This window comes from Seriola dumerili, unplaced genomic scaffold (assembly GCF_002260705.1).
Source record: "Seriola dumerili isolate Sdu_G_001 unplaced genomic scaffold, Sdu_1.0 BDQW01000505.1, whole genome shotgun sequence".
In the NCBI taxonomy this organism is placed as follows: Eukaryota; Metazoa; Chordata; class Actinopteri; order Carangiformes; family Carangidae; genus Seriola; species Seriola dumerili.
In genome coordinates, this window is record NW_019174760.1 from 189,327 (window position 1) to 214,020 (window position 24,694).

General features: G+C 43.1%; 3 protein-coding genes across 4 annotated transcripts; all 3 read right to left on the bottom strand.

Annotated features, from left to right (window-relative positions):
* Nucleotides 1–865: 865 nt before the first annotated feature.
* znf598 (zinc finger protein 598) lies at nucleotides 866–10,597 on the bottom strand. The gene is made up of 12 exons (XM_022763945.1): nucleotides 10,359–10,597; nucleotides 9,148–9,260; nucleotides 7,491–7,620; nucleotides 6,340–6,551; nucleotides 6,003–6,220; nucleotides 5,812–5,905; nucleotides 5,380–5,567; nucleotides 5,003–5,078; nucleotides 4,028–4,905; nucleotides 2,988–3,153; nucleotides 2,752–2,899; nucleotides 866–2,199 (listed from the first exon to the last, which is right to left on the bottom strand). Exons 1-12 carry the CDS (start codon nucleotides 10,530–10,532, stop codon nucleotides 1,825–1,827), a joined length of 2,772 nt encoding a protein of 923 aa, XP_022619666.1. The 5' UTR covers nucleotides 10,533–10,597; the 3' UTR covers nucleotides 866–1,824.
* A 1,864-nt stretch (nucleotides 10,598–12,461) lies between these two features.
* Nucleotides 12,462–19,116, bottom strand: LOC111235517 (peroxisomal membrane protein PMP34-like). 2 transcript variants are annotated; one of them, XM_022763973.1, is made up of 9 exons: nucleotides 18,958–19,116; nucleotides 18,481–18,541; nucleotides 18,319–18,385; nucleotides 17,310–17,461; nucleotides 17,004–17,120; nucleotides 16,680–16,828; nucleotides 15,306–15,401; nucleotides 15,100–15,185; nucleotides 12,462–13,564 (listed from the first exon to the last, which is right to left on the bottom strand). In XM_022763973.1, the coding sequence occupies exons 1-9, from the start codon at nucleotides 19,012–19,014 to the stop codon at nucleotides 13,411–13,413; spliced, it is 939 nt and encodes a 312-aa protein (XP_022619694.1). In that variant the 5' UTR covers nucleotides 19,015–19,116; the 3' UTR covers nucleotides 12,462–13,410. The 2 variants fall into 2 exon arrangements, with proteins under 2 accessions (XP_022619694.1, XP_022619695.1); XM_022763974.1 differs by lacking the exons at nucleotides 18,319–18,385; nucleotides 18,481–18,541 and having other exon boundaries at nucleotides 18,958–19,085.
* Nucleotides 19,117–20,618: 1,502 nt separating this feature from the next.
* rpusd1 (RNA pseudouridylate synthase domain containing 1) lies at nucleotides 20,619–24,428 on the bottom strand. Its single transcript, XM_022763972.1, has 6 exons — nucleotides 24,344–24,428; nucleotides 23,286–23,509; nucleotides 23,074–23,197; nucleotides 22,636–22,738; nucleotides 22,219–22,320; nucleotides 20,619–21,579 (listed from the first exon to the last, which is right to left on the bottom strand). The coding sequence occupies exons 2-6, from the start codon at nucleotides 23,501–23,503 to the stop codon at nucleotides 21,167–21,169; spliced, it is 960 nt and encodes a 319-aa protein (XP_022619693.1). The 5' UTR covers nucleotides 23,504–23,509; nucleotides 24,344–24,428; the 3' UTR covers nucleotides 20,619–21,166.
* Between the last annotated feature and the right edge of the window lie 266 nt (nucleotides 24,429–24,694).

The following is a 24,694-nucleotide window of genomic DNA, read 5'->3' on the forward strand; positions in this document are numbered from 1 at the left end:
TTGATTTTGTCGTGTGCTACCCCTTTAACTTGTTTCTTCTGAGTTGTTTCTTCCTGTTCTGAAGGCGTTTGAGCTCTTCAGTGTAAAAACGCCGTGTACAGAGATGTGTGTCACTGTCTATTAGCTGAATGTCTCTGGACTGCAGTCTGACCGTCACTCCAATAAAAAAAGATAACATGTTTTGGACTGCCTGTTTCTGTGCCTGAGTTTAATGTGTGAAGTTTGTTCCATTTTTCAACGACATACAATTTTTTAAAATCAACAATTAAGACTTGGAATCAAAGTTGGCGCTCGCTGACAAACGATCAAGATTTCTTTTCAGTATTTCGGGGATGAAATGAAGGAAGTGGCAGTTAAACAGAATCATTAAATGGTTTCAATCCAAACAAATTCCCCACATTTCATGAGCTGACAGAACACCGCTGCAGTTCTGTTTAGCTAGTTTTTGCTTTCCCCACATACGCATTTATAACACCGCCGTTCAAAAACACAAAACAAGATTATTAAGGCTGCAGCTATCAATTAATCTGCCAATTATTTTTTCATTCGTTTGTTATTTTGGTCTTTAAAACATTTTTTATCATAATTCAAAGAGAAGAAAAGCAGCAAAGATCCTCTGGAGAAATTTTAATCGTTATTAAAATGGCTACCGGTTAATTTTCTATCGGCTAATTGATAAACCATTTGTCTAAAGAATATGATCATCCATACATGTTACTCTGTCTCTGTCACACACACACACACACACACACACACACACACACGGGTCCTGAGGGAGAAGATGAACAGATGCAGCAGTGCCCCCTAACAAACAGGAAACATGTGCAGTGTGTCAAAGCTTTAATTTGAGACTGTAGTGGTGGGAAAGACTTTTTTTGTGTTGCCAGCATGATCAGATCCACAACTCATTTTTATAAAGAAACGTATAACATAATAAATAAAAGGGAGCTCCTGGGATCCTCAGTGGTTAACATCATCCCACCCGCTCCTCCTTAAAAAGGAGATCTACTGTTTGAAAACAGGCGAGGACTCTTTGATCGTTAAGGTCTTTAGTTTCCATTTAACACCTGATTAACCAGTCCACCTGTCAACCATTAAACCAGATCTACTGGTGAGTGACTCGAGCAGAATCATTGAAAACAGAGTAGAAAACATTTAAAGTGTGAATTTGTACCGATTCCGGAAGCAGCCTCCGTCCCGTCACTCACCCTCCTGCGTGACGCCTCCGACAGGAAACGATCCGCTCACTTCCTCCGCACGAAGCAGCCAGCTGTTAAAAGTAATTAACCAGCTACACTTAAATAAATATGGTTCTAAAATGTTGAACTGAACATGTTTGTGTTTATTCTGTTATTTAACCAAGCGGCCCCTCGGGGGAATTATACATAACTTTATCAACTCTGCTGTTGACAAAAGACATTGTTGTTATCTGTGTGAAAGCACAAAGCATGGTACAAAATGCAAATCAACATTACTTTGTATTGGGGAGCAAAAAATTATTCAAGTAAAGCCTTTTGCTCGTGTCTCTGCTGTCATTAAATAAATGGATAGTTCTGGTTGGACGTTGCCGGCGCCAGTGCCAGCTGGAGACGTCCTCAAAGGAGGCCAGTTGAAAGAAGAGTTGAACCGTGTCTAAACTGTAAAACCATTCACACAAACCTATCAATGTAATCCTCAGCAGAAAGTAAAAACATCATACACCTTCTTAAATTCACCTTCGACGTGAGATCTGGGCCCCGGCTCCTCCGAGGTGAGCGGGCTGTTCTCCGCTCTGGCTCCTGCGGGGGCAACTGAAAATCTGCCTCACAGAGGGGAAACCAGGGGCTAGCTAATGATACGGCTAATTGACTGCAAGGAAGGGAACTCCTCACTCTCCCTGATGTGCAGGGTCTTGTGGGAGTTGAAGTCTTTGGGAGCCAGTACCTGTCTGCACGTGGGGCACACCTGACAGTCCAGCTCAGCCGCTACGTTAGCCGCCGTGGCGGGCGTCTGCCAGGCGTTCTTCTTGTTCTTGTTCTTCTTTCCTCCTCCGGCCCCCGACTGCTTCTCCAGGGCCTTACAGTCTCCGTGGGCGCTCAGCAGCTCCTGCTGCTTCCCAGTGTCCGGCAACAGCACCAGCAGCTCATTGAAGATGCGGTTGAAATCATCTCCGAGCAGGTCCTTACAGCTGCGGTGATACTGGGCGGCGGATATCACACCCTGGGAACAAGCACACAATTCCTGGGATTGAGCTAAATTTCACCAGTTATCAGCCGGTTAATAACAAACACAGAGAGCAGACAAGATCATGGACGGAGGATCAAGACGGTGTCAGTTAACAGGAAATCAAATGAAACCTCCGACATTACGGACACAACAGGAAGTGTGTCAGTGTTGAGTTTTAGTGGTAATTTTGTCACAATGACTGAGACCGACGTTACATAAATAACAACGCTTGTTGCCGTGCAGCGTGTGAGCTGCAAGGTTTCATGATAATCACAACATCTTCACCTGGTTGAGGTGAGCAGATGGCTGAGGGATTAAAGCGCTCGCTCTTAGCTATAACACGTTTTCTGATCAGAGAGTCATCGGTTCTGTTCATGTCTTTCCCTACTCTCTGTCTGCCGTCACTGTCCTATCCAATGAAGTCATTAAAGTGCCCCCCCCCCCAGATTTAGGTGGTCTGTGAGTTTAATGGTTTAGTGGTTAAGTGCTCTGAAAAAGTCTGAGAAACACTGATCTAAAAAGAAAGGTCAGAACTGAGGTGAGTACCTGTCTGAACTGTGCAGAGTAGTTTTTGAACTGGTTGAACTTTGACTCGTCGTTGTGGAGGTACTTTCTGATGGACTGGATCAGCTCCAGGTTCCTCTGCTGGAAGTCCTCTGGCACTAGGTAACCGCTGCTCGACACCTTGGGGGGGCTGGGGGCAGAAAAAGAAAAAGAAAAGACAATTTGTACGAAAGAACAGCAACATCAAGAGAAGACGTATGAAAAGGGAAGCGGCTTACAGGTTGACGGCAGAAGGAGCAGGTTCCACCACGTTGCTGTTGAGGGGGATCCCAGTGAAGCCTGGGGGGGGCTTCGGGGCTGAGACTCCCAGACCAGGTGGGGGTGGGGGCATTGTGGAGGATGGGGCAGGAGCTGAGGCCTTCATTGGGAAGGAGGTCTTGAAGCCTGATGGACAAACACAGCGTGAGCTACTTCTCTTCAGTCAGCGGGTGTCCTCCTGCAGAGCCCCGCTTCCTCTCCATTTGAAATCCAACTCAGAAAACAACTCATGCCAACTACACCGGCGTGAAGCGACAGAACACCACCCTCGCCTCTGTGTTTAAACAACGCTGATATTTGGTCCCGAGTTTCAAGACGTTGGGAGTCGCGCGTCTGTACACCTTTGGTTTTTAGAGAGATTTATAAGACGCGTTGAAAAGCTTTTCTTGCACTTAACGTAACGAAGGATCAGCTCGTCTCTGCTCTGCTCCGTGTGTGTGGGGAGTACGGACGTCACGATACTAGAATATTAGTGTAGTAGAGCTCAAACACCAGTTTCTTCCTCGATTATCGATACCAAATTCATTACCACAGCAAAAAACAGAAACACAGCGACAGACCGATGGTGTGAAAGTACAGCAGCGAGTTCATTTAAAAAGACGGCGTTACATTTAGACTGAACAGTAATGACAGTAGCCTGCTAACACTGTGGACACCCAGCTCACGTCATGAGCTGTTAGCTTTAACTAGCCAACGTTAGCCTTTGTGAACAGGTGCCAGCTATTGCCGTTCACAAACAATAACTAATATTTCCTTTTCCCAAGGAGATAAATCAAGTATCTATCTATCTATGAGCTGCTTAGATAAGTTAGATCAGTTTCTTTGGCAGACATGTTGCTACACATGCGACGGCTGTCACACACAATGAAACAGAAAGCAGGAGAGGAGAGAAATAACAGACACAAACACGAGCCTCAGTTCATCACAACATCCAGGAAAAACAGAGAAAATGTCAAATGATCATTTAAGTGTTTTGTGGATATTGGCATGCTCATCGTACCTGGTGGAGGTTTCTTGGTCATGAGAGCAGGAAACTCTTCTTCCTGCTCAAGAGGGGGGTCTGTGTTGGGGTGAGGCGTTACCGCAACGGCCTCCTTGCTAACGGGTGGCGATTTCTCAGGGTGGCCGTTCACCAACCCGCCGGTCAGCGCCGCTGTCACAGAGCTGGAGAGAGGTTTGTTGCAGGTTTTCTCAGGGACGTTTTCCTTCTGTGCAGCTGTTTCCACTGAGATGGTGTTTACAGTTGTGGCTGTGGTTGAGGACACAGACGTGGAGGGAGCCGCCGTGTTCTTCTGCTGTTTTTTCTTCTTGCTGGCTTTGGAGGTAGGGGTATCGGTGTTGGGGGTGGGGTTTGAGGAGCTGGAGGTCACGGTGGAGGGTTTGCTGTTGCCTCCTTTGACCGTGAGCAGAGAGGAGATGTCCAACATGGTGGGCACCGAGCGGAACTCCTGCTGCGTCATTCCTCCGCTCTCATCATCGGAGAAAGGAGGAGACCGGGTAGATGCTGCCTTCCCATTCTCTCCCACTTTCTTTTTCCTCCTCGACGACGCAGAAGTTGAGGAGGAGAGGAGCTGGGGGCCAGAGGGCGCGGATGAAAAGTTAGGGGGAGGTCTGGAGGAGGGAGGGGGATGAGTCATGGGTTTAGCCACAGCAGTATTGTTGGACCACGCAGATTTGGTTCCTCCTGTAGGTTTGAGGGGCCGGATTTTGGACACGAGGGCGGGGAAATCCTCCTCTTGGAAAGAGGAAGTCTTCCTGGGTTGGGCAGAGTAAGCTGGGGTCATGGGGGACGCGACAGCAACAGCCGAGAGGCTCGGGAAGTCGTCTTCCTTCAAAGCTGCGCGGGCGGCTGGAAGCACTGCAGGGGCCGACTTCACTCTGGAGGGAGACGCACGATAAAAGACAGACATTGAACATTTCGGCACATCACAGCGCACGAGGACAATTTCAGTTTGTGTTGTGTGTAAAACATTACATGGATGCTGCAGCCGTGGCTCCCAGAGCTGGGAAGTCATCCTCTTCTCCTGGATTACTGCTCTTCATTGTTCTTACTGTGAAAGAGGAGACAACAAATGTGTCAGAGGCCCCGTTCACACCTGGTTTAAACGTGTCATCAGTGATCCGATCACAGGTAGTCAGCTCTGAGTGTCAGTTCACACTGGGATTTAAAATGTGTCTCCAGTGACGACTTGTGATCGGATCTCACTTCTCCACTTTACACGCAAATAAACAGGTATGTGTTGTTGTTTTTAGCCCATCGACAGACGGGTCTGTTGTCAATCATCACTGAACGATGATACTGACACACGCTGCAGCGCATCAGCTGGTCAGTACAGCTGTAACTTTCTTCACCTGGAGGTTTGCTTGTTGGTTTGATGTGTCCGGTCCTGTGTCTGGGCTCTTCTGGTTCTGGTCTCTCCGTCCTCTCCTCTCGGCAGTGTTTGGGAGCGCTCCTCTCCTGCACGGCGCCTCTCTCCTCCTGTCGACGCATCGCCATGGACGCCCTCATAGCAGCTTCCATCTGCCTGTCCTCGTCTTCTCTGCACGGACAGACACATACTCGCATTCAATCAGAAGCAACAAGAAACCAATGACGTGACGAAAATAGCCTGGAAATTTGCACTGAAACATCACTGCACGCACACGCACACACACGGACACACCTCGGCAGTACAAGCGGCGACAGTGTCAGCCAGCCATTCGTTAAATATTTTCCATGTTCACTCCCCGTCACAGCCACTGGATACTGATCTAGTCAACACAGAACTGGCCACTCAGACTCACCGAGAATATCTCCAGCTCTTCTGTCCCCCATGAGGCCGTCCTCTTCCTCCTCGGTTGTGACGCACCTCCTCGTAGTCCTCGTCGGTCACCATACCTGAGGACACACACACACACACACTCGTTTGCCTCCTGACCACAGTTATATGGGTGTGTCTCCCTCTCACAGACACAAACGCAGCATCCTCACCGACCTTCATTTCTCCTCTGTTGTCTCGGGGCGTAGTTGAACTGCAGGTCGATGTGGCGGTTCTGTCGAGCCTCGGCCCGGTTCTTGCTGTGCGCTGCAGCTTTGTGCGCCTTGTAGTCGATCTCAGTGCGAAAAGCATGGGTGAACTGTTCTGTGGCGCAGCGGCCTTCCTCACACAGGTAGTGACTCTCTCTGAAGTGCTCGCTCAAGTACTGGTAATCACTGTTGACAGCAGGTTTAAAAAGAAAAATTTTAACAACTGGCTTCACTATTCTCCCGTTCAGTGGATGATTCATGACCAAACACGGATTGTTTTCTGTGTGTGTAACTGCTTCAAACACCTGTAGTATTCCTGAGAACCGTCTGCGTCGCAGAAGTGGCAGAAGAAGTGGTCCCTACGCAAGTGTTTCAGCAGCTCATCATTATCAAGGTAACGGTCATCGCAGAACTTGCAGAGTGGGTGTCCTCGGTGACTGGTGTCGTCTGGGTCTCCGTGCGCTCTGTGACGTGCCAGTTCCTTACGGTTGTACCACTTCCGCTCATGGGCGAAGATCTGGCAGGAGAAGTAAAGTTTAAAGAACGAGGATCTGACGAATGAACCCGTCTGTCATGGCTGGACAGGGAATCGTGAGCACTGGGAGAAATCCTGCTGCATCAGTGGGCCGTGAGAAAAAACCATAAAGTTTCTACTGTCCCTGTCTGTTTCTTTACCGGCCCTCTCTCTGTGTGCCTGTCATTTGGGGTGCGCAGAGCATGGTGCGTGTATGGTGGGACAATTTCTGCCCTCACCAACTTGTTATTTATTTGACACAACATGAAGCAATAGAGCTGTATATATTGTTCAGTTATTTATTTGTCATAAAGTACAATAACGTAAAATCTTACAATTAAAATATTTGCATTGGAGCACGGCACATATGGTATTATCTACTGATTAATTTAAGAATGCCACAAACAACCTGTTCTAGGAACAATTAGATCTATCAACTATAACTGTAAGTTGTTAACGTAATTGCAAACACTTACAGTTGTGAAAATGTTATGATTTCTCCTTTAACTACTGACAAGTAGGTGTACTGATGTTTTTACTGTGTGCAATAACTGAAGTTGGCGTTGTACTGTGAGAGATATTCTGTAATTGACTTGTGTTGTTATGGTCAAGTACCGTTGTCAAAGACAATGCTCTGATGCCCCCAGCTGGCACAAAAGGTAAACTGCATATTTTAAGCATAAGTATTTTAGTTATCTACAGATTATTCTTTTTTTTTTAATTTATGATTTTTGCCACAATTGGTCGATTCCTAAAAATTCCTCAGCTCCCCAGAGTGCTTCCTGGCTCTGAGCTGATCTTATTAGTGGTACACAATCATATTGTATGTACTGTACGTATACTACACTTGCAAAATCAATTCTAAAACTGGTCAGACAGACAATTTCTCAATTTCAGTCTTGAGTGTGATTAGTCTGTTAAATTTGGAAGGACTGTGTATACCTTGAGGTGCTTTGAGCAGAGCTTGCAACAGAAGAGCTCGTGCTGCTTCCTCATGTGCTGCTCCAGCTCCTCAAACCTGGAGAAGACCTTAGGCTCTGAGCAGCGGACACACTCTGACAACAGCAGATGCCTGATAACAAACAAACAGACAAACACACAAAAACAAACACAAACACACACACCAGGAGAATGTTTGATCAGATTTGAGGGCTAACGCGATCACAAACCACAGTCAGTATTTAAAACCAAAACAAATGAGTTACTTTCACCCTTGCTGCATGCAAACTTTGGTCAACACATGCACTTTAGACTGACCAGCTTTTCTAAGTGGGAGACAGAAGAAGCAAAAACAAGAGCAAAGAACAGACTGTTGCATCATGAGGAAACAGCACTGGAGGGTTTTCCTCATTTACGCTGCTACTTTGAGTCATAACACTTGTGGCTGTGTATGTTTCCAGTGATTCATCTATTAGACAAAGAGACGTGAGCACTGTAGTGGAGAAGCACGATATTATCAATGTGCGTATATACGTATACATTTTCTTAAATATCAATTTAATTATACTGTGTATTTTCATATGTCTGCACTGCAGTACACTGAACACAGTAACAGATCACCTAACTTCAGTTTTGCTATGCACATATGCACATGTGAGAACTCTGCCTAACACATGAAATCAGGTTCAGGTTTAAAAAGGTATAGTTCAGGTTCTGCTGAACTACCGTATTCCTATGCACAAACACATCTAAGGAGCACACTGTGTTACGCCGCTTTCCGATTCACTCAGCTGACCTGCGGCGTAATACAGTGCGCCCCGTAGGTGAGCCTTTGCGTAGGAATAGTGGTTGAAGACATGTCGTGCCAAAGGAAAGTGCTGTTTTCACGGGAAGATAAACCGCTGAAAATATTCTACATGATGCTTCATTTAAACAGATATTGGATTGTTTCGGTGGGTGTTTTTAAAAGTGTCTAAGCATGTTTTTTCTGGTGGCCACGCCCACAGCAAAACATCACTCTACTAGTCTGATGGTGCCCCCCTTTTGGCTTTCCTACCCGGGAGTGCACTGAACAGAATCTACTGCAGGTAATGAACCGACTATATACGACTACCTCACACAACCCTACGTCAAAAAACCATGTTGAACAAGTTTCTGTTTTGCTTTTCTGAACCTGAAAGTTTAGCCCAATTTTGCGAGTGCACACAATTTGGCAGGTAGTCTTTTCCGTATCCTTTTCCTGTCAGAACATGATTTACATGTTTAGGCATTTTCATGGATGTATTCAAGTTGACTTTTGATTTTGTCATCAGACCAAATTATAATTAAATATTTAGTCTCCTCCTCTCCCCATGTACCAGCGGGGCTCATTTTTACTTCTCTTCTGGATGTTTTACTTCTTCTGTTGTTTAATGGATGATGAGCCTGCTTCAACTTCCTGCAATTCTGAACCATCCAAAAAAACCTGCTATTTTGGTTCAAACCAAACTGAAAAGTCCAAGGCCTGGACCAAACAAGACACCCTTCATCTCTTACCCTGATTATGAACAGACACATGTGACCATTTGACAGGTGGTTGCTGACAGCTTCAACTTGGTGAGAAACAACCATTACAAATCTATTGGGCAACACAATCATAAACAGCGGAGCAGAACAGTACCTGTACTGGGCATAGATCTTCTCGTCACCAAAAAAGATGTCATGCTTCTTCTCACAGGGGAACTGCTGGTAGGGCAGAGACGAGAAGGCATCCGGTTTTTTCACGAACACGACCTGAGAACAACATGACAGTCGGTAAGAATAAGAAGTGATGAAAATCTCCTGCCAGTGACACTCTTTGGGGGAAGTGGAGGGTAAATAAGGCTGTAGTACACTGTTGATATAATTACTTAGATTATATATATATTAGATACTTAGGCAAGTTTTACAATAACATTTATCAGTAAAGAATTTGGTAAAAAACATTGTTCAAGCCAGAAAATGCTGACCACGTACCATGTTGTCTAACAGCCACATTATGTAATGTGTAGGGTAACCTATGGAATTATGGGAATGCATTCACTTTATACAACCCAGCCAAGACAAACAGTAACATACACACTTCATGCTCAACCGTACAAAGCAGTTAAAAACATTTTTGACATTTACAACATGCAGCTCATAATGTTGGTTTAACAGCAGCTGGATTTACTTTTGAAGGGAGTGGTTCACACTAAGGGCCCTGGTATTGACACTGTCCAGCTGAGCTGACAAGTTGGCTAAAGTCCATTAAGCTGCCTGACTTTGATAGGAACCGACTTCTATGGGCAGGAGGTGAGCGGTCCACAGACGGTCACTTTTAAAAGGTTTAGAGTTGAAATACACAGCAGCCGATAGTAAGTAGCATCTGAGGAGCCACCCAGCACCAGTGAACCGCTGAACGTGCTCAGGCTGCTTAACGTGAAAGTTGACAGCTGACATTTTCTATTACAGTTCACTGATTCACAAACTCACTGTCACATTAAGTAAAGGACAGAAAACTAGCAACGCCACTTAAACCAGCACACTAACGGAGGCCAACTTGTCAGCTAGCTATACCTGACTTAAGGTAGAGCTAACTGGCTAACCTACATTTATGGACTTGCTAGTGTTAGCGTTAGCTATCTTAGCTAAGCTAATGACAGCCCAAAAAGTAGTCTGAGCAGTTGGCAGGCACCGTTGCATGACATGTCTTATTAACTAACACTGCTTTTCATTCACTGTGAATCCAGCTAAGATTTTACGATTCAAATTCAGCTTGTTTTTTTTTCTAAAATAAAAGTACCAGGACGATGGGCCTAGCTAGCACCACCAGGCGCCATCCCCGAGGTACAGTAGCGGGGCAATGCGCACCTTGTCGAGCTCCTCCCGGCATACGGCGCAGTACTTCTGCTCGCACAGCACTCTCATCTTGGTGGAGCAGCGGTAACAAACCGGGTGGTCGCATTTTCCTAAGGCGAAGATATCGACTTCCTGGCAGCACAGAACGCAGTGCTTCTCTGTCTCCTTTGTGGGTGTTGGATCCATGTTGGTGAAAAGGCACAAATCAACCTTAATACTATTTGTTATTGCGGAGAGACACAGCCGCTGAAGTGCTTACGTAATTATGAAAGTCTCTGCTACTGCCGCGTCACGTAACTGATGTAGTTGTGCGATCTGTATTGCATAGGGATGGACTAACCCCCGCCACACTGCGGAGCTGCTTACACCTGTCGCACTTGTGTGTATCTGCGCACGCGACAAGACGGCTCCACGTGTGTAGCACGGTGTGTGCCGGTCTGAGCTGATGCTGATATGAGACACTGTACTAAGGGTTTTAACATGTGGCTCAGGGTGCTGGAAAAGACACATATGTCAGTAGTTCTCTGGATTTTTATGCTGATGAAGGTTAGGAGAAGATAACTTTTTAATACACGTTATATCTCTAATTTAACTAATTAATTTTTTTAATGCTATAAATTCATAAAAACCAGACTTTTAGTGGCCTGTTCCCAACTACAGGTGTTAAAATCAGAGTTAAAATCAGAGTGATCCAAATAATTCTTTCCTTATTTTGTTGTTGTTTGTTAGCAGAGAAAAAGGTTAGCTGGCTCACTCCTTGGTCAAGAGCTCATAACCCCCCCCCCCCCGAAACTTGAAAAAAAACTGTTTTGATATTGGAAAGTGAAGAAGATACACTTCGAACTAAGTAATGTAAATAATCGAGGAATAGATCAACAATTGGACTTTGTAATAGCTTCAAAGGTAGGGAGTCGTTGTTTTATCAGTCGTCCTTCACAATAGTTTATTACAGTACAACAGTTACCATAGTCAAAATACACAAAACCAGGACTTTCCCCCTTTTTATATTTGTGTAAAAACATTGGATAGTTTAATGATAATTTGATGCCAATCTGGAAATGTCACTGGTTTTCATTTCAGAAATGTGGTCACCTTACAATAAATTAAATTTGTGATTCTTTCTTGGCCTTTGATTGCAGAAATTAGTCTTTTTTGGGTTTATTCTCAACTGCTTTTAATGAAATTCAATCCTGAAATTCAGATCAAAGAAGTCTCATGCTGCCTAAAGTAAGTTAGAGGGGAGCAAAGAGGAGAACTGTTTGGTCCCACCCAGGTCAGCTGAGCATTGGGCATTTGCATTTTTAGTACCAGAAATACATCAGATGGAGAGAAACTGCTTAAAGCTGAGTAGATAACAGATGGGGAGGAGAGAGAGCATCTGATTATCACAGTAGAGGTGACTGATGCTGTTTTTTTTTAAATCATGTGTGGATGGATGGATCACACTATGATGGTGTTGGTATGGGTGTGAATCTCAGGTAGGACTGGTTTAATTATGGATGTGTGAAAGGTGCAAAACCATAGAGTAACATTACCAAATTTAACTCCTGCATTGAAAACTTGGCTTCAGTTATTAATATTAAAATGTGTATCTCTTTCTAACTAAATGCCCCTGTGTTTCAACTCCCTGCCCCCAGTTCCCGATGCAGACGTGACGTCCCAGCTTAGAGATGAAGTCGTCATTAGGTTTATCTTGAGGTAATGTTTAGGGTGTTTGTAAGGAAGTTAATACCAAACTGTCTTTTTTAAAAATCTGTTCACAAATGCCGGCTTGTAAATTTCATGTTAGGACAAACAGACGTGTCCGTGTATGTCAGCATGAAAAAGAAAGGAAAAGAGTCTTTAAATGGTTAAAGTTGTAAAGCCCAGATTGTTGGTTGATTTCAGTTTTTATTGAGTCATTCAGGAACTGAATGGTTTCCAGTTGGTCTGGCAGAGTAAAGATGTAAAGATAATAAAGAAATAACTAGAATCACCTCCTCGTGGCCGTATCCCTCCGCCACTTAGACTAGTTCCAGGTTACATCCCTGTTTATCCAGTCATAGAAAATATGAACTATTTGTGTGAAATTGTCATAGTTGCTGTGTGAAGTCTTGAGTAATGGCTAAAGTCTTTTCTGAGGTCACCGTGACTTTCACCTTTGACCTTTGACCCCCAAAATGTAATCAGTTCATCCTTGAGTCCAAGTGAATGCTTGTGCCGAATTTGAGGAAGTTCCATCGAGGCATTACTGAGATATTGTGAGATACACATCGACAAGTTCAGGTCTGGAGGTGAGTCTCCTCTCCTGGACTGTGGAATCTCAGGCTCAGCTACAATCACCTGCTCAGCTGACACACCTGCTGGACTCACCTGCTCCGGTGAAAGAGGAGCTGCAGCCTTGATTCAATTTCATTTCTGTTCTAATGAAACTCACTGTACTTCCCTCCAGTAATGACTGTGATGATGTCATGTTGGTGGGAGGACACAGCGTGTACACTTAAAATGAAACAGTCTATTTCCTGAGAAAGGAAAGCGTTGCTGTTTCTTTGTCTCTCTAAACTTGGACGGAGGGTTTATGACTGCATGAATTCAGTGTTATCAATCCTTTTCATCACTTCAACAACACATTAAGAGAATCTTTTTCCTTAACAACAACTTTAACTGTAGAGCAGTTACAGGATGAAGTGAGGGCCTCTAAAGGTTTTAGGCTTAACAGCAGCTTCTGAACACATGATGTTGTTTCCTCTGATGTGATGACTGTGAATCTGTTTCAGGACTTCTAACACTTTCATTGTTCCACTGCTCGTGTTTCTGCTGACTCCGCAGTTCATGCAAATTCAGTCTGTGTATATTTAACTGAAGACAGAAGCGATGTGTGTAGTTTCGTCTTTTCAGGCCACCAGGATCCAGAACCCAGGCAGACCGCAGGGCACTGAGCCGGACTACGGCGACCTTTGTGTTTCCAGTGTCAGGTGACAGATTCCCAGGGTGCCCCCGCCGTGGCATCTGTAAACAGTGATTAATACGGTTCATCAGTGCTTTCATGCAGTCAATCGTCCATGGTAGTGAGGTGTTTTGCTAGCTAGTGCTTCTTGTAGTGGTTGTTGCTCAGTCCCATGACTCTGAAGGTGCAGCTGGAGATCTTCTCATACAGCAGGAACATGAGGGCGGCAGTCAGCACCGTCTGCAGCAGTTTGGCCTCCAGGCCTTTAAACAGGCCCAACATGCCATACTTCCTGCAGCAGGGAATCAGGATCAAAACAGAACAACTATGTTAACTACTCACATCTTTATGAGAATGTATTGTCTTATTGATTTGCACTCCCCAAAAGCATTAGAAAGAGTTGCATGATTGTGGATATAATAATAAAGTCAGTGAGTTGGAGGCCAGATATATTCAAAGCAATATCAGGTCGTGTTTAGAAAATATGTCTGAGGTTCGTGTTGGTGTGATTTTAAATGATGTAAAGGGATATTTGAAACCTGATTTCTCTCTCCGAGTGACACAGAAAAACAAATGCATGCTTTTACATCCAGAAGGACTTGACTATTGTTTTGCTCTCCTGTCTGTGAACCAGCACGGCCTCTCGGCTCCTCGGGCACAAGTCTGTTAGTGTTTCCAAAGTGCAGAACTAAAACCTTCGGCGAGGCAGCTTTTAGCTTTTACGCTCCGAGCTGCTGGAACAGTCTCCATGACGACCGTAGAGCAGCAGGAAGTGTTGAAATGTTTAAACATAAACTCAGAACGTTCTTCTTCCGCCTGGCTTTTCATTAAATATGGTTTTTAGTCATTAGTCATTTTATTTTATTCACTTATTCTGTTGTAATTATGTTATAAGTTGTATTTTCTGTGTTTTACCTATTCTTTTATTATTTTATTTTATCTTTTCTTTTATTATTAATTTTCAATTATTTAAATTTTTTATTAATTGTTTTAAAAATCTATTTTATTGTATTTGATTCTCAGCTTTCTTACGTGATTTTTCATTTTCTTTTCAGCTCATCAGTCCGTGAAGCTCTTTGAACTGCACTAACCTGTATGAAAACTGCAGTACAAATAAAGTTTGATTGATTTCCAGATATACGATAACTATGAATGACTGATGATGAATGGCTGAATTTTCTTCATTGTGATCCAGATTGTTGGATGTTAAAGGCCGACCTGAGCTGAAGGGATGGAAAACAAATACAGGTGTTCCAAGTCAAACGTGCCTCAGCATCATGTTATTAAACATGTTCACGTCAAATGTTTAAATACAGTGTGTCTAGAGAACAACTGTTGATGTTTCAGATGATTTTATTTTATCTCACTTCCTTTCATGTCTGTATAATACATACAAAACACAGCAAATGTTGTGTATACGCATTAAATCAGTTTTTGCTGGGGATGCATTTGTTCACAGCCTCTCTGTGGCCACCTAGTGGTTGAGTTCACCATTATACTTCTTTTCTTTTCTTCTTCTTTTGATGTTTGTGTACTTATTGTCTTCACTGTCGTTTGTTTGTTGAATTGTTGGTTGTTTTTCTGTTTTCTTGTGTTTTCATGTTTATCTGTGTTGTATGTTAGGAGAGATGATTCACCTCAAGGGGTTTATCATAAGGAATAAACTTGTATCAAACAGATGTAGAAACTTAAACGGAGACATAAAATGTGATGACATTAAAACTGAAATTTAATTTGAAACAGTGAATATGTAATCTGTGTGTGTGCGTGTGTGTGTGTGTGTGTGTGTGTGTGTGTGTGTGTGTGTGTGTGTGTGTGCGCACCCACCTCGCTCTGTTGACCAGCAGACACTTGATAATCCGTAGGCTGGACAGTAGTTTGGACTCGTATGTCGACTCGTTGAATTGACCAAACTGTGGTGGTGTATGAAAAACAATCAGACTCGATGTTTGTGTCGCTCTAGAAGCTGCATGGAGAACTTTGTGTGATTACACCATGAATGTATGTGCACAGATATACACCCAAAAACCCACCCTCAGAATGGACTGTATGGTCTGCAGCGGGTATGTGACAGTGGTGGCCACAGCTTTGGCCACAGCGCCGATGATGAAGACTTCAGCAGAGGACAGCTTGGGGGAGAAGAAAATATTATTTTCTGGCATAAATCTGCAGCTTGTGTATGAATTTATATCCTCAGAGGAACAGTGTTAACCCTTTATGTTGGAGGAGTTTATTGGACTCATATAAAAAGGTCAAATGACCCGCAGATTAATTTTAACTAATAGATTTATCCACAGACGCTCCAGTAGACCGTGAAAATGTCAAAGTGCACGCGGTGTGAAATCGTGCACGCACAAATGCTCAGTCAAACTGTCTGGTCACATCTGCTTCTACATTCCCTCTCACCTCTGTTTAAGCCGCACAGACAATCATGTGATCAGATTTACCACGTCTCTGTGCCGCGAGTATCTGCTCATCCAGATGATGGCGTGACCTGAAGTAACCTCCCTCCTTCACTTTTCCACAGGTGCAAATGTGGATTTTTCATTTGTTTAACAACTATGACACGACATTTTTACAGGTTTTCAATGATTAAGATAATATTTTAAAATGAATGTAACATGTTTTCTACATTTGAGGTGAAGTAATCTGACTCATCTCATCCTGAACATGATCGCTAGTGAACAGTGAAGATTTCCGTAATGACTCAGGGCATTTATACTTGGTAAACAGTTTCACTTATTGTAGACTTAACATGCATGTGTATCATTAAAGGGGCTGTTTGTAAGTTTTCTCTGCCGCTGAACGTGGTTTCTTGTCAGGAGCAGGTGGTGATTGTCTCCTGACAAGAACTTCAGCCATCGTTGTGTTTACAAGACAAGAGGTTATAATACGTCCTCTGAGCAGCGCTACGTCTTCAGGGACAGACTGGAGGCTGCAGTGAGTCTGGGTCAGAGGCTAGCTGGTTAGCGTGCTAACTTCAGTGGAGGGAAAGGCGTGATAGAGCTCTTGGCGAGCACAGGGAGGAAGTTTCAACATTTCTTCTGGACTGGAAAGTAAACAGCTGTTGATGCTAACGCTGTCTGTGTAGCAATAGCAAAACTCACAAATAGCTCCTTCAATATTTAGGTTGAATTTCCAGTTTAAACTGAACTGTCATGTTATATTTACTGTTACTGTGTTTAATAGTGAAGTGTCTTTTTTATGTGAAATAAAAATCTTTGTCAACAATTTGATGATAGCACAACCAAAAATCTTAATGTTAGGTTAAAGTTATATTATTTTAAATATGTTATGAATAATAAAAGCGTCATACTTTAATTTTCAACTCGCATTGTCCTGCTTAGTTCTTGGTATATGCTCCTCCTCCCTGCTCCATTCCTTCCTATAACCTACTTCTCACCCACCTCCCTGGGAACTCCTCTCCTCAGCTGCCTCTTCAAGCCTTCATAAATCATGAACTGGATGGCCGGGTTCAGCACCAGCAGCAGGGACGGGAAGGTGCCGTTCCACAGAGCTCCCACGCCCTCGTCACGGATGATCTGCACAAACGCATCTGACAGAACAAAAGACTGCGTTAGTAATTGTTGAAAAAGAGAGAGAGAGAGAGAAAAGGAGGTCGAAACTCAAGAGCATCCAAACACGCCAATAATGTGTTCGTGGTGAGGAAAATACTGAATGAGAATAAATGATAGGAACATAATAACCACGGTCAGACAATGGACATTTACCCAGAATGCCGGAGTAGTTAGTGGGCCGGATGTCTGCATTGCGAAACTTGGAACCCTGAAGCTTCAGTCTGGTGTTGACCACCCACAAAGGAGTGGTGACCAGTACATTGACAACACCTGGAGAGGGACCAGAAACATCACCAAAGCAAACACCGACTGTGGTTAGGACGAAAATGGCAATGTGGGTGACACTATTAAGATGCATGCAGGCGTGTCTGCTAGCTGAATTATTAGGATTTGTTCTGATTCTAGTCCTGCGTGACTGAAACAAGTGTTTGTTTTTTATCTGCAATCTGAGAATCTCACCTGCAGCGATTCCTATGATCAAGTCAGTGCTGGGTGCAGACTGATTTCCCTTCAGCCAGCTCGCCTTCAGGCTGTGGAAGCAGTAGAAGTAGACGAAGTTGGAGCAGCACAGGCTGCAGATGACCGGGAACCAACCTCTGTAAGGAGCGAGACTACAGCAGGCGGTGGGGACAGAAAACAAAGGAACACATCTTAGAGCACTTCTAGCGCGACACCACGGTTCATCCTGAAACGTGAGAGGTGGGGAAAATTATTTTATTCAAGTCAGGATATCAAACCATTATGGGCCTGACACTAGGGTGACCAGACGTCCCTGTTTTTGGTGTCCTGTCCCCGGCTACAGCTGTCCTCAGAAATATCCCCATTTTTAACTGTGAACTAAAAACAGACGTATAGCATTGTGCTGGCTCTGGCCAACAGAGGGGGCTAGCTGCTAGCTATAGCAGCTTCAGAAGTGAAGCTTAAACCATAAAAATAGAGTTATCCAAATCAGATTTTTTTCTGTTTTGTTGTCTTTAGGCAGAGAAAAGCCCAAAACTGTTTTTATGTTGGAAAAAGTGAAGAAGAAGTTACCTCACTCTGTGCGATGGACTTCACGCGACAATATTCACAACCTTTCATGAAAACTACTTTTGATTCTTTTGATATGTGGACTCTTACGAACTAAAGGAATGTAAATAATTGAAATAGATAGACAATAGGGCTTCACGACTGCTTCAAAGGTAGGGAGTCGTCACTTTAGACTGGGACTGTCTCCATTTTTATTTCATAGATAAAAACATTGGATATTTTAATGATATATTGACACCGAACTGGAAATGTCCCATGTTTTCATTGGTCACCTCACCTGCAGCATTTACAGTATTTGAAATGAAGATTTATATATAGAGCACATATGTAAACAAAGGCTGTGTTTTTTGCTTATGTGAACTGACGAAGCTGACACATAAAAACAAGAATTCACTGACAAACAACTAAAGGTCCAACTCTGGACATTTTTCCCACTCACAGTCCTTCCTCTTTGACAATTTCTGCCAGAATGGCTGGGGTTGATTTGGCCTTCCTGTTTTCATCCACTGGACACAAACACAAGACAAGTTGTTCTAAGTAAATACGTTACACTAATTATTATAATCACTGCAAATAACACTACATTTCTGCTGCTGCTCACCTTGAAGCCGTAGCCTGGCAGTGTCAAGAGGGAAGAATACTGTCATGGCAGTCACACTTCCCTAAAACAGGACACAGTCAGTCAGGGGTGGAGAGACTAAGACTGTACCTGCCATTTTGTTTCATATGAAAAATAAAAAATTCACGACAAATGTAATAAAATAATCTGACAATTTAAAGGGACAGCAGTGTTTACACCACCAAACACACACTAAGACCGAAAGATACTATATTTCCTATATGATCATAAAACACTATTCAATTCGGTAAATGATAAGCAACACTTGCTCTAACGTTTCAAGGTTTACACATTTGATATTATTATATATATTGTATATTTTGTCCGGTCATAAGGACACGTCACATTTTGAATGAAGTTTTGTATGGAAGATGTAAATAAACAACCTTTACAGCTTTAAGTTACTGCCGTTAAACACTCAATGGCAGAACTGAAGAGTGAAAGTTAAGGCTAACTTACCACCGCTCCTGACACAGCATGGACCAGACTCCGGTAGGAGAAAACCTCGGAGCTCATTCTGACGTTTTATTTTCGGTCTCCAGTCTCCGGCTCGAGCCGTGTCTCTGTTGCTGTCCTCTCACTCTGACAGCGGCTGTCTGGGTTTCTGATTCTTCACTTCCTTGTAGCTGGTTTGTAGAGGTTGTCGTACTGAGCGCGACGGGGGTTATGGGTAATGTAGTTCTCCCCCACTCTGAACCCGCACTCTTGGTTTGTACGGAAGAGGATAAGGGCCATATTTGGATTTTTGTTTTCACAAGTTGCCCAAAGGTGATTTTTTTCTTTAGAAAGTCAGAATTATGAGTAAAAAAAAAACAATTTATTATAAATTCCGACTTCTTTTTCAGAATCTCAATTTAAACTTAGAATTCAGAATTTTCCCAAAAAATTGAAAAAATCTCTGAATTCTGACTTTTCTAAAAAAACAAAAAAAGAAAAGAAAATCAGAATTCTGACTTTTAAAAAACAAACTCAGAATTTTGACTTTTTAAAGTCAGAATTCTAATTTAAAAAAATTGTGGCGCTAATGTGATTTTTTATTTTTAGAAAGTGAGAATTCTGAGTTTAAAGTGAGAATTCTAAAAAATTAAAAAATTCACGTGGCCCTTATCCTCTTGTGTGCACTCCAACATTCAAAATACCTTTAATTCCTTGTTAATTCATCCTCTAGGAACATTTGCAGGAATCCACCTTCATTTCAATTCATTGTAGGCTCTGATAAAACGTTCTACGTTTATCCAGCAACATTTGTGTTGTTAGTGAGGATGCTGCTCGAGCTGCTGAACATGTTCAACACCTGTCACTCATACATAAAAGCCTTCCTGGATGAAGGGGAGAACCTTCAGCAACAGCTCTTCTTTTAATATAGAAAATTTGGAAGATGATAACTGAGATTCAAAATCATTTTCTTTACTGGCAGTTTGTGACAAGAAAAAGAGGAGTTAGTGTGTTAAAGTAAGAAAAGTCTACTCTTAAATTTAAAGCATCTGTCCCTGAGGAAGCAGCCTATGCCACACCTCTTTAAATATTTACATGTCACCACGTCGTCACTCTTATTATACAGGTAGAATCCATGTAACAGTAACTTCAGTATCGATCCACACTTATTTTTCATGGGAATAAAATACCTAGAAGTGACTTCTGATTGAAAAGAATCCCAAAGATTCCTTTATGCCTTCATGAATTTGCAGCAGGTAAAGAAACATCAGCTGTGGGCTCACACCTGCACAGGAATAACAGTGAGCTACACGCTGCTGCCGCTGTAAGCTGTGTAGAGCAATAGGAAGCAGGAGTTTCATGTGGCAGCTGCACAAACCCTCAGTCAGCTCTCACAGCTGCAGGGTCCTGTGTGTAATGACTGTGGTGATGTGTGATTGATAACAGTCTTTGTTGGCCTCTCAGACACTGACAGCTCTTTTATCAAATTAACACCTGTACCACGTTTTTTATATTTTATATTTTGGTATGACTGACTTTATTGAGCTCCAATGTACATGCAATGCCCTGGATATAACCCTGCATCCTTCCCCGGATTGGTTTCTTTGTATTTGTCATATTTCCACTGACATAACATGTTTTGTGGTTGAAACCTTTTTAAAGACATTATCAGTCAAAATGCAAAGAAACATACAGAATATTAGGCTTTTATTTAATGGTATTTCATGTGTGTCAGAGCCATGCAGCTTATGTGAGGAAACACTTCCCAGCGTGTTTGAGGACAAAGACGGATCAACTGCTGCTGCTCGAATCAGAGGCAAATATCTTACAACTTTGGCACATCAATCTAAAACGATCTGCACGGTGCGACAGACGGACAGGAAACACGCTCACTGATTAAAAACTATTACACTGATTAGGAAGTGAATGACATCAAACCAACCCCTCTCTTATTAACATGAACCTGAGCAAGGCACTTGTTTGTCAGCTGCTGCGGCGGAGCTGCTCACTGACCCACTGCGAAACACGGGTTATAGTGGTGAAGAGAACAACAGTTTAAAAGCTCAAACACGATGTTAATAACTGGTCTGTGAGGGAGTTAAGGTTAAAGTCCACTTCCATATATGGTGTTTAAATGCGGGTGGTCGTTGAGATGGAGGTGACGTTCTCAACATGGCTTTTGTAAGTAAACAGCTAAAATAAATTAAAATTAATAATAATACAAAAGAGTCCATCAGTCTCCAGCCCATTCACTCAGCCACTCCTGACACTGCTCCCTCTGCTCCTCGCTCTCCTCCTCAGTCCTCTGTTCCTTGATGCGTTTCCTCCTCTCCTCCTCCCTTCTCGCTCTCTCTCTCTCCTCCTCTTTAGTCTTCCTGTCCTCCTCCACCCTGCGCTCCAGCAGCGCCTCCACGGTGGCCGACAGCGTCCGTAACGAGCGCTGCGGGAGCCACTTGGGATCCAACGCGGGGAGAAAGGGGTCTCCGGCAGACACGAGCAGGGGCTGAGGTTCCAGCGGAATGTGGAGGAGGTGGGCGTGCAGCATCATGCGGTACGGGCCGTCGTCCGCTCCGGAGCTGTAGGTGAAGTCCCCGACGACGGGGTGGCCGATGGCGCTGCAGTGGACCCTCAGCTGGTGCGTTCGGCCTGAAGGAAACGTCACAGGTGAGAGAGGGAGGAGGAGTTTTCACAGTGTGTGTAATGTAATACAGTGCGTTCTGTAGGTGCGCTTGCACGTAGGAATACGGTAGTTCAGCGGTTGAAAAAATGTAGTGCCAAAGGATGAAGCTTCATTTAAACACATGTTGGATTGTTTTGTTTTTAAAAGTGTCTAAAACAGGTTTGTTCTGGTGGCTCCGCCCACAGCAACACGTCACTCTGCTGGTCTGATCCCCTACCTGGGAGGAGCTGATCAGAATCTACTGCAGGTGATGAACCGACTGTATATGACTGACCTCACACAACCCCACGACAGAACACCTGAACTGTCCCTTTAATATACGATGAAGCTGTTTGACCGAAGGTGAACTGTATACAACAATAATGGAAGATGAAAACAATCTATATAAATATTAAGTCTAATAGATTCCACTTCCAGTTTTCAAACTTAAAAAACTCAACGACTCTTCCGAAAATGTGAATTTGCTCTAGTGTCATTTGTTTCTAATCGAATCTCAAGGTTAAAATGGGCCGTGATGTTTTTCGCCTCACACTCTGAAGGCGGCGATGTGCAAACAGAAATCTTTTATTTGTCTTATATGAGAGGAAACAGATGAGGGCTGTTACCAGTGAGCGGCTGCAGTAGCACCTTGGTGACAGGATCTCCGTCATACAACCCGTACTCCAGCACCGTCAGCTCAGTCTGGCAAGGCTTGGGGTTCTCACAACCTGACAAGAGAAGGATCACCTGGAGTTATCTTTCCGTTTCACTGACTGACTGTTGTCTGTGTCAGCTTTACAGGAACAGGTCAATCACTCCGAGCCTGAACTGTCCAATATTTAATGATTCATTTCCAACTCTATTTATCAAATGTGCTACAAGGGAAAACACAGAAACAAACTAAATGTATTGAACAAATTTTGGGGTTTTCAATCAGAATTAAAAGAATTTTAATTATGTGAATTTGTAGAGTTTTGGTAGAAGGGAAGTCCGGCTCATTCATGCTTTAAAACACACACACAAACCAAGACACATTCATTTACCTTCTGTTCCCTCAATACACATCATGTGTGTTTTTCCCTCAGTGGAGTTCTTGCCGATGGAGAAGTCCAGAGTTTGTGTCTGTTCTTCCACCAAGCCGCGAATCTAGAAAGCAAAAACTGTGGAGCTAATTTCATCTTTACAGATCTTTATTATCACAGACAGATACAAGTTAGTTATTTAATGATTTATTATTTTATTCATTATTTTATCTAATTTTCCATTAATGTTTTTAATGTTTTTCATTTTAGATCAAAGCTTTAACATGTTTTTATGTTCATTTTGACTTTTCTTTTCATGTGAAGCACTTGGTGCAGCTCATTTCTTTGTTGTAAATCACTTTGTGCTACATTTCTTGTATGAAAGGTGCTATACAAATAAAGTTTATTATTCTCATTATTATTATTATTATTGACAAACGCAGTGCTTGTGTTCCATACCAGGGCGAGGTAGGCTTTGGTGACGGTGCGGTCCTTGAAGCAGCGGTAGGCCCGGCCGGCTGCAGCCTTATTGAGGGCCACACAAAGAGCCCCACTGGTGGAGAAATCCAACTGATGACAGAACCTGGTGGGAGGAGAAGAAAGACGATCAGACACTCTTCATGAGGGTGCTGTCTGTGAGCTGGTGCTGTTGGTATTAGTGTGACTCTGACCTGAATCCATAGTAGGTGCTGGGGTCTGCCAGCTGAGGGAAGCGATGCCGGAGCTGAGCCTGCACAGTGTGTTTCTCGTACCACATCTTGCTGTCGATGCGGATGTCCCAGTGCTTGTCCACCACAATGTAGTCGTCGCTCTGGTACAGCACATGCAGGCTCTCCAGGCTCGCAGGCTCTGTGGTCACCATGTGCAGCGCGGCACTGACACAACTCATTCAGCCCTGTGGAGAGAAGGTGGATGACTATGTATTTATGTATCTAAGTCTTAGGCACGGTAACTGAACATAGCAAAAAATGCACTTTAAGTAATCAATATATTTCATAGTATCATATTATTTTGTGTAATGTCTTGTTCTTTTTTTTTATTACCGTTACTTTAATGGGAAACAGCATTTTAGTGTTAGAGCTGGTTGACATGGAGATAATTAAAACATTTTAAATGCTGTTGGACAGTTTAATGTGTCATATTTTATTTTAACTAATCACATGTTAAGTCTGTAAAATCTCTACATACACAGAGAAGTTTCAAACAAAATTAGTGGAGTCAAAAATACAATACTCAAGTATGAGCATAAAGAACCACAAAATGGAAAAACTACAATGTATTTATTTACACAAGTACTTCATTACTTGTTTGTAAATAAATATATATGTAAATTAAAATATATGTAAATACAGGTCAAGCGGTGGATAAGCTTCAAACTAGGCAACAACTGACTGGAAACTATCACTGACAAAGTGGACGTTTTAACCACAGTGTTTAAACACGTGGAAAATGTTTAGGACTTTGAGAAGAAAGTGTATTTCTCTTGTCTCTACTGGTGTGTGATTTCTGTCAAATCAGGGACACCGCCCCATCCACCGCTGCTTCAAAAAAAAAAAAAGCTACGATGACAAGTTTCAGGTTAGCACGTTAGCACCGCTGGTTAGCTAGCTGCTGTATGCTAACAACATAAGAAAACTAGTAACGTGTGAGTCATAACACTGCCAGTATCTGTACAACTACCACGAATAATTAGCAACGACTAATGCGTGTTATATTTTTTTCGACATACCGAGAGTACGCGCACATTTACACGAATGTAAACAAATCCACAAGTAGCGCAACGAGCTGCGCAGCCGGTTCTGCTCCTCCTCCTCCTTCTTCTTCTTCTTCTTCGTTTGTCACGGCGGAGAACGAACCGACAGCCACGGCGAACAGCGCCACCTACTGTTACTGTGTAGCAGCACGGCTTTCTGAGTTATAGGATAACTTCCCTGGGTTAAACGATAACAGCTGGGTTTTTTTTATGGGTTATGCAGGTAAAACTAATATATTCAAAGGCTAAATTAAACTTTACAGACTAAATAGACTAAAGAAAAGGATAAAAATAAATAGAATCAAATAAAAATAGAATGGAGACTAA

Bases quoted from the DNA above. Each gene is read 5' to 3' on its own strand.
- LOC111235517 (XM_022763973.1), bottom strand. From the start codon at position 19,014: ATGAGCTCCGAGGTTTTCTCCTACCGGAGTCTGGTCCATGCTGTGTCA. The intron at 18,542-18,957 runs GTAAGTTAGCCT...GTCCTGTTTTAG, and splicing joins ATGCTGTGTCAGGAGCGGTG to GGAAGTGTGACTGCCATGAC. The intron at 17,462-18,318 runs GTGAGTGGGAAA...CGCCTGCTGTAG, and splicing joins ATTGTCAAAGAGGAAGGACT to TCTCGCTCCTTACAGAGGTT.
- znf598 (XM_022763945.1), bottom strand. From the start codon at position 10,532: ATGGATCCAACACCCACAAAGGAGACAGAGAAGCACTGCGTTCTGTGC. The intron at 5,906-6,002 runs GTCGGTGAGGAT...GTGTGTCCTCAG, and splicing joins ACAACAGAGGAGAAATGAAG to GTATGGTGACCGACGAGGAC. The intron at 2,200-2,751 runs GTACTCACCTCA...GCTTGTTCCCAG, and splicing joins ACTCTGCACAGTTCAGACAG to GGTGTGATATCCGCCGCCCA.
- rpusd1 (XM_022763972.1), bottom strand. From the start codon at position 23,503: ATGAGTTGTGTCAGTGCCGCGCTGCACATGGTGACCACAGAGCCTGCG. The intron at 23,198-23,285 runs GTCAGAGTCACA...TCCTCCCACCAG, and splicing joins AGCACCTACTATGGATTCAG to GTTCTGTCATCAGTTGGATT. The intron at 22,739-23,073 runs GTATGGAACACA...TTTGCTTTCTAG, and splicing joins CCAAAGCCTACCTCGCCCTG to ATTCGCGGCTTGGTGGAAGA.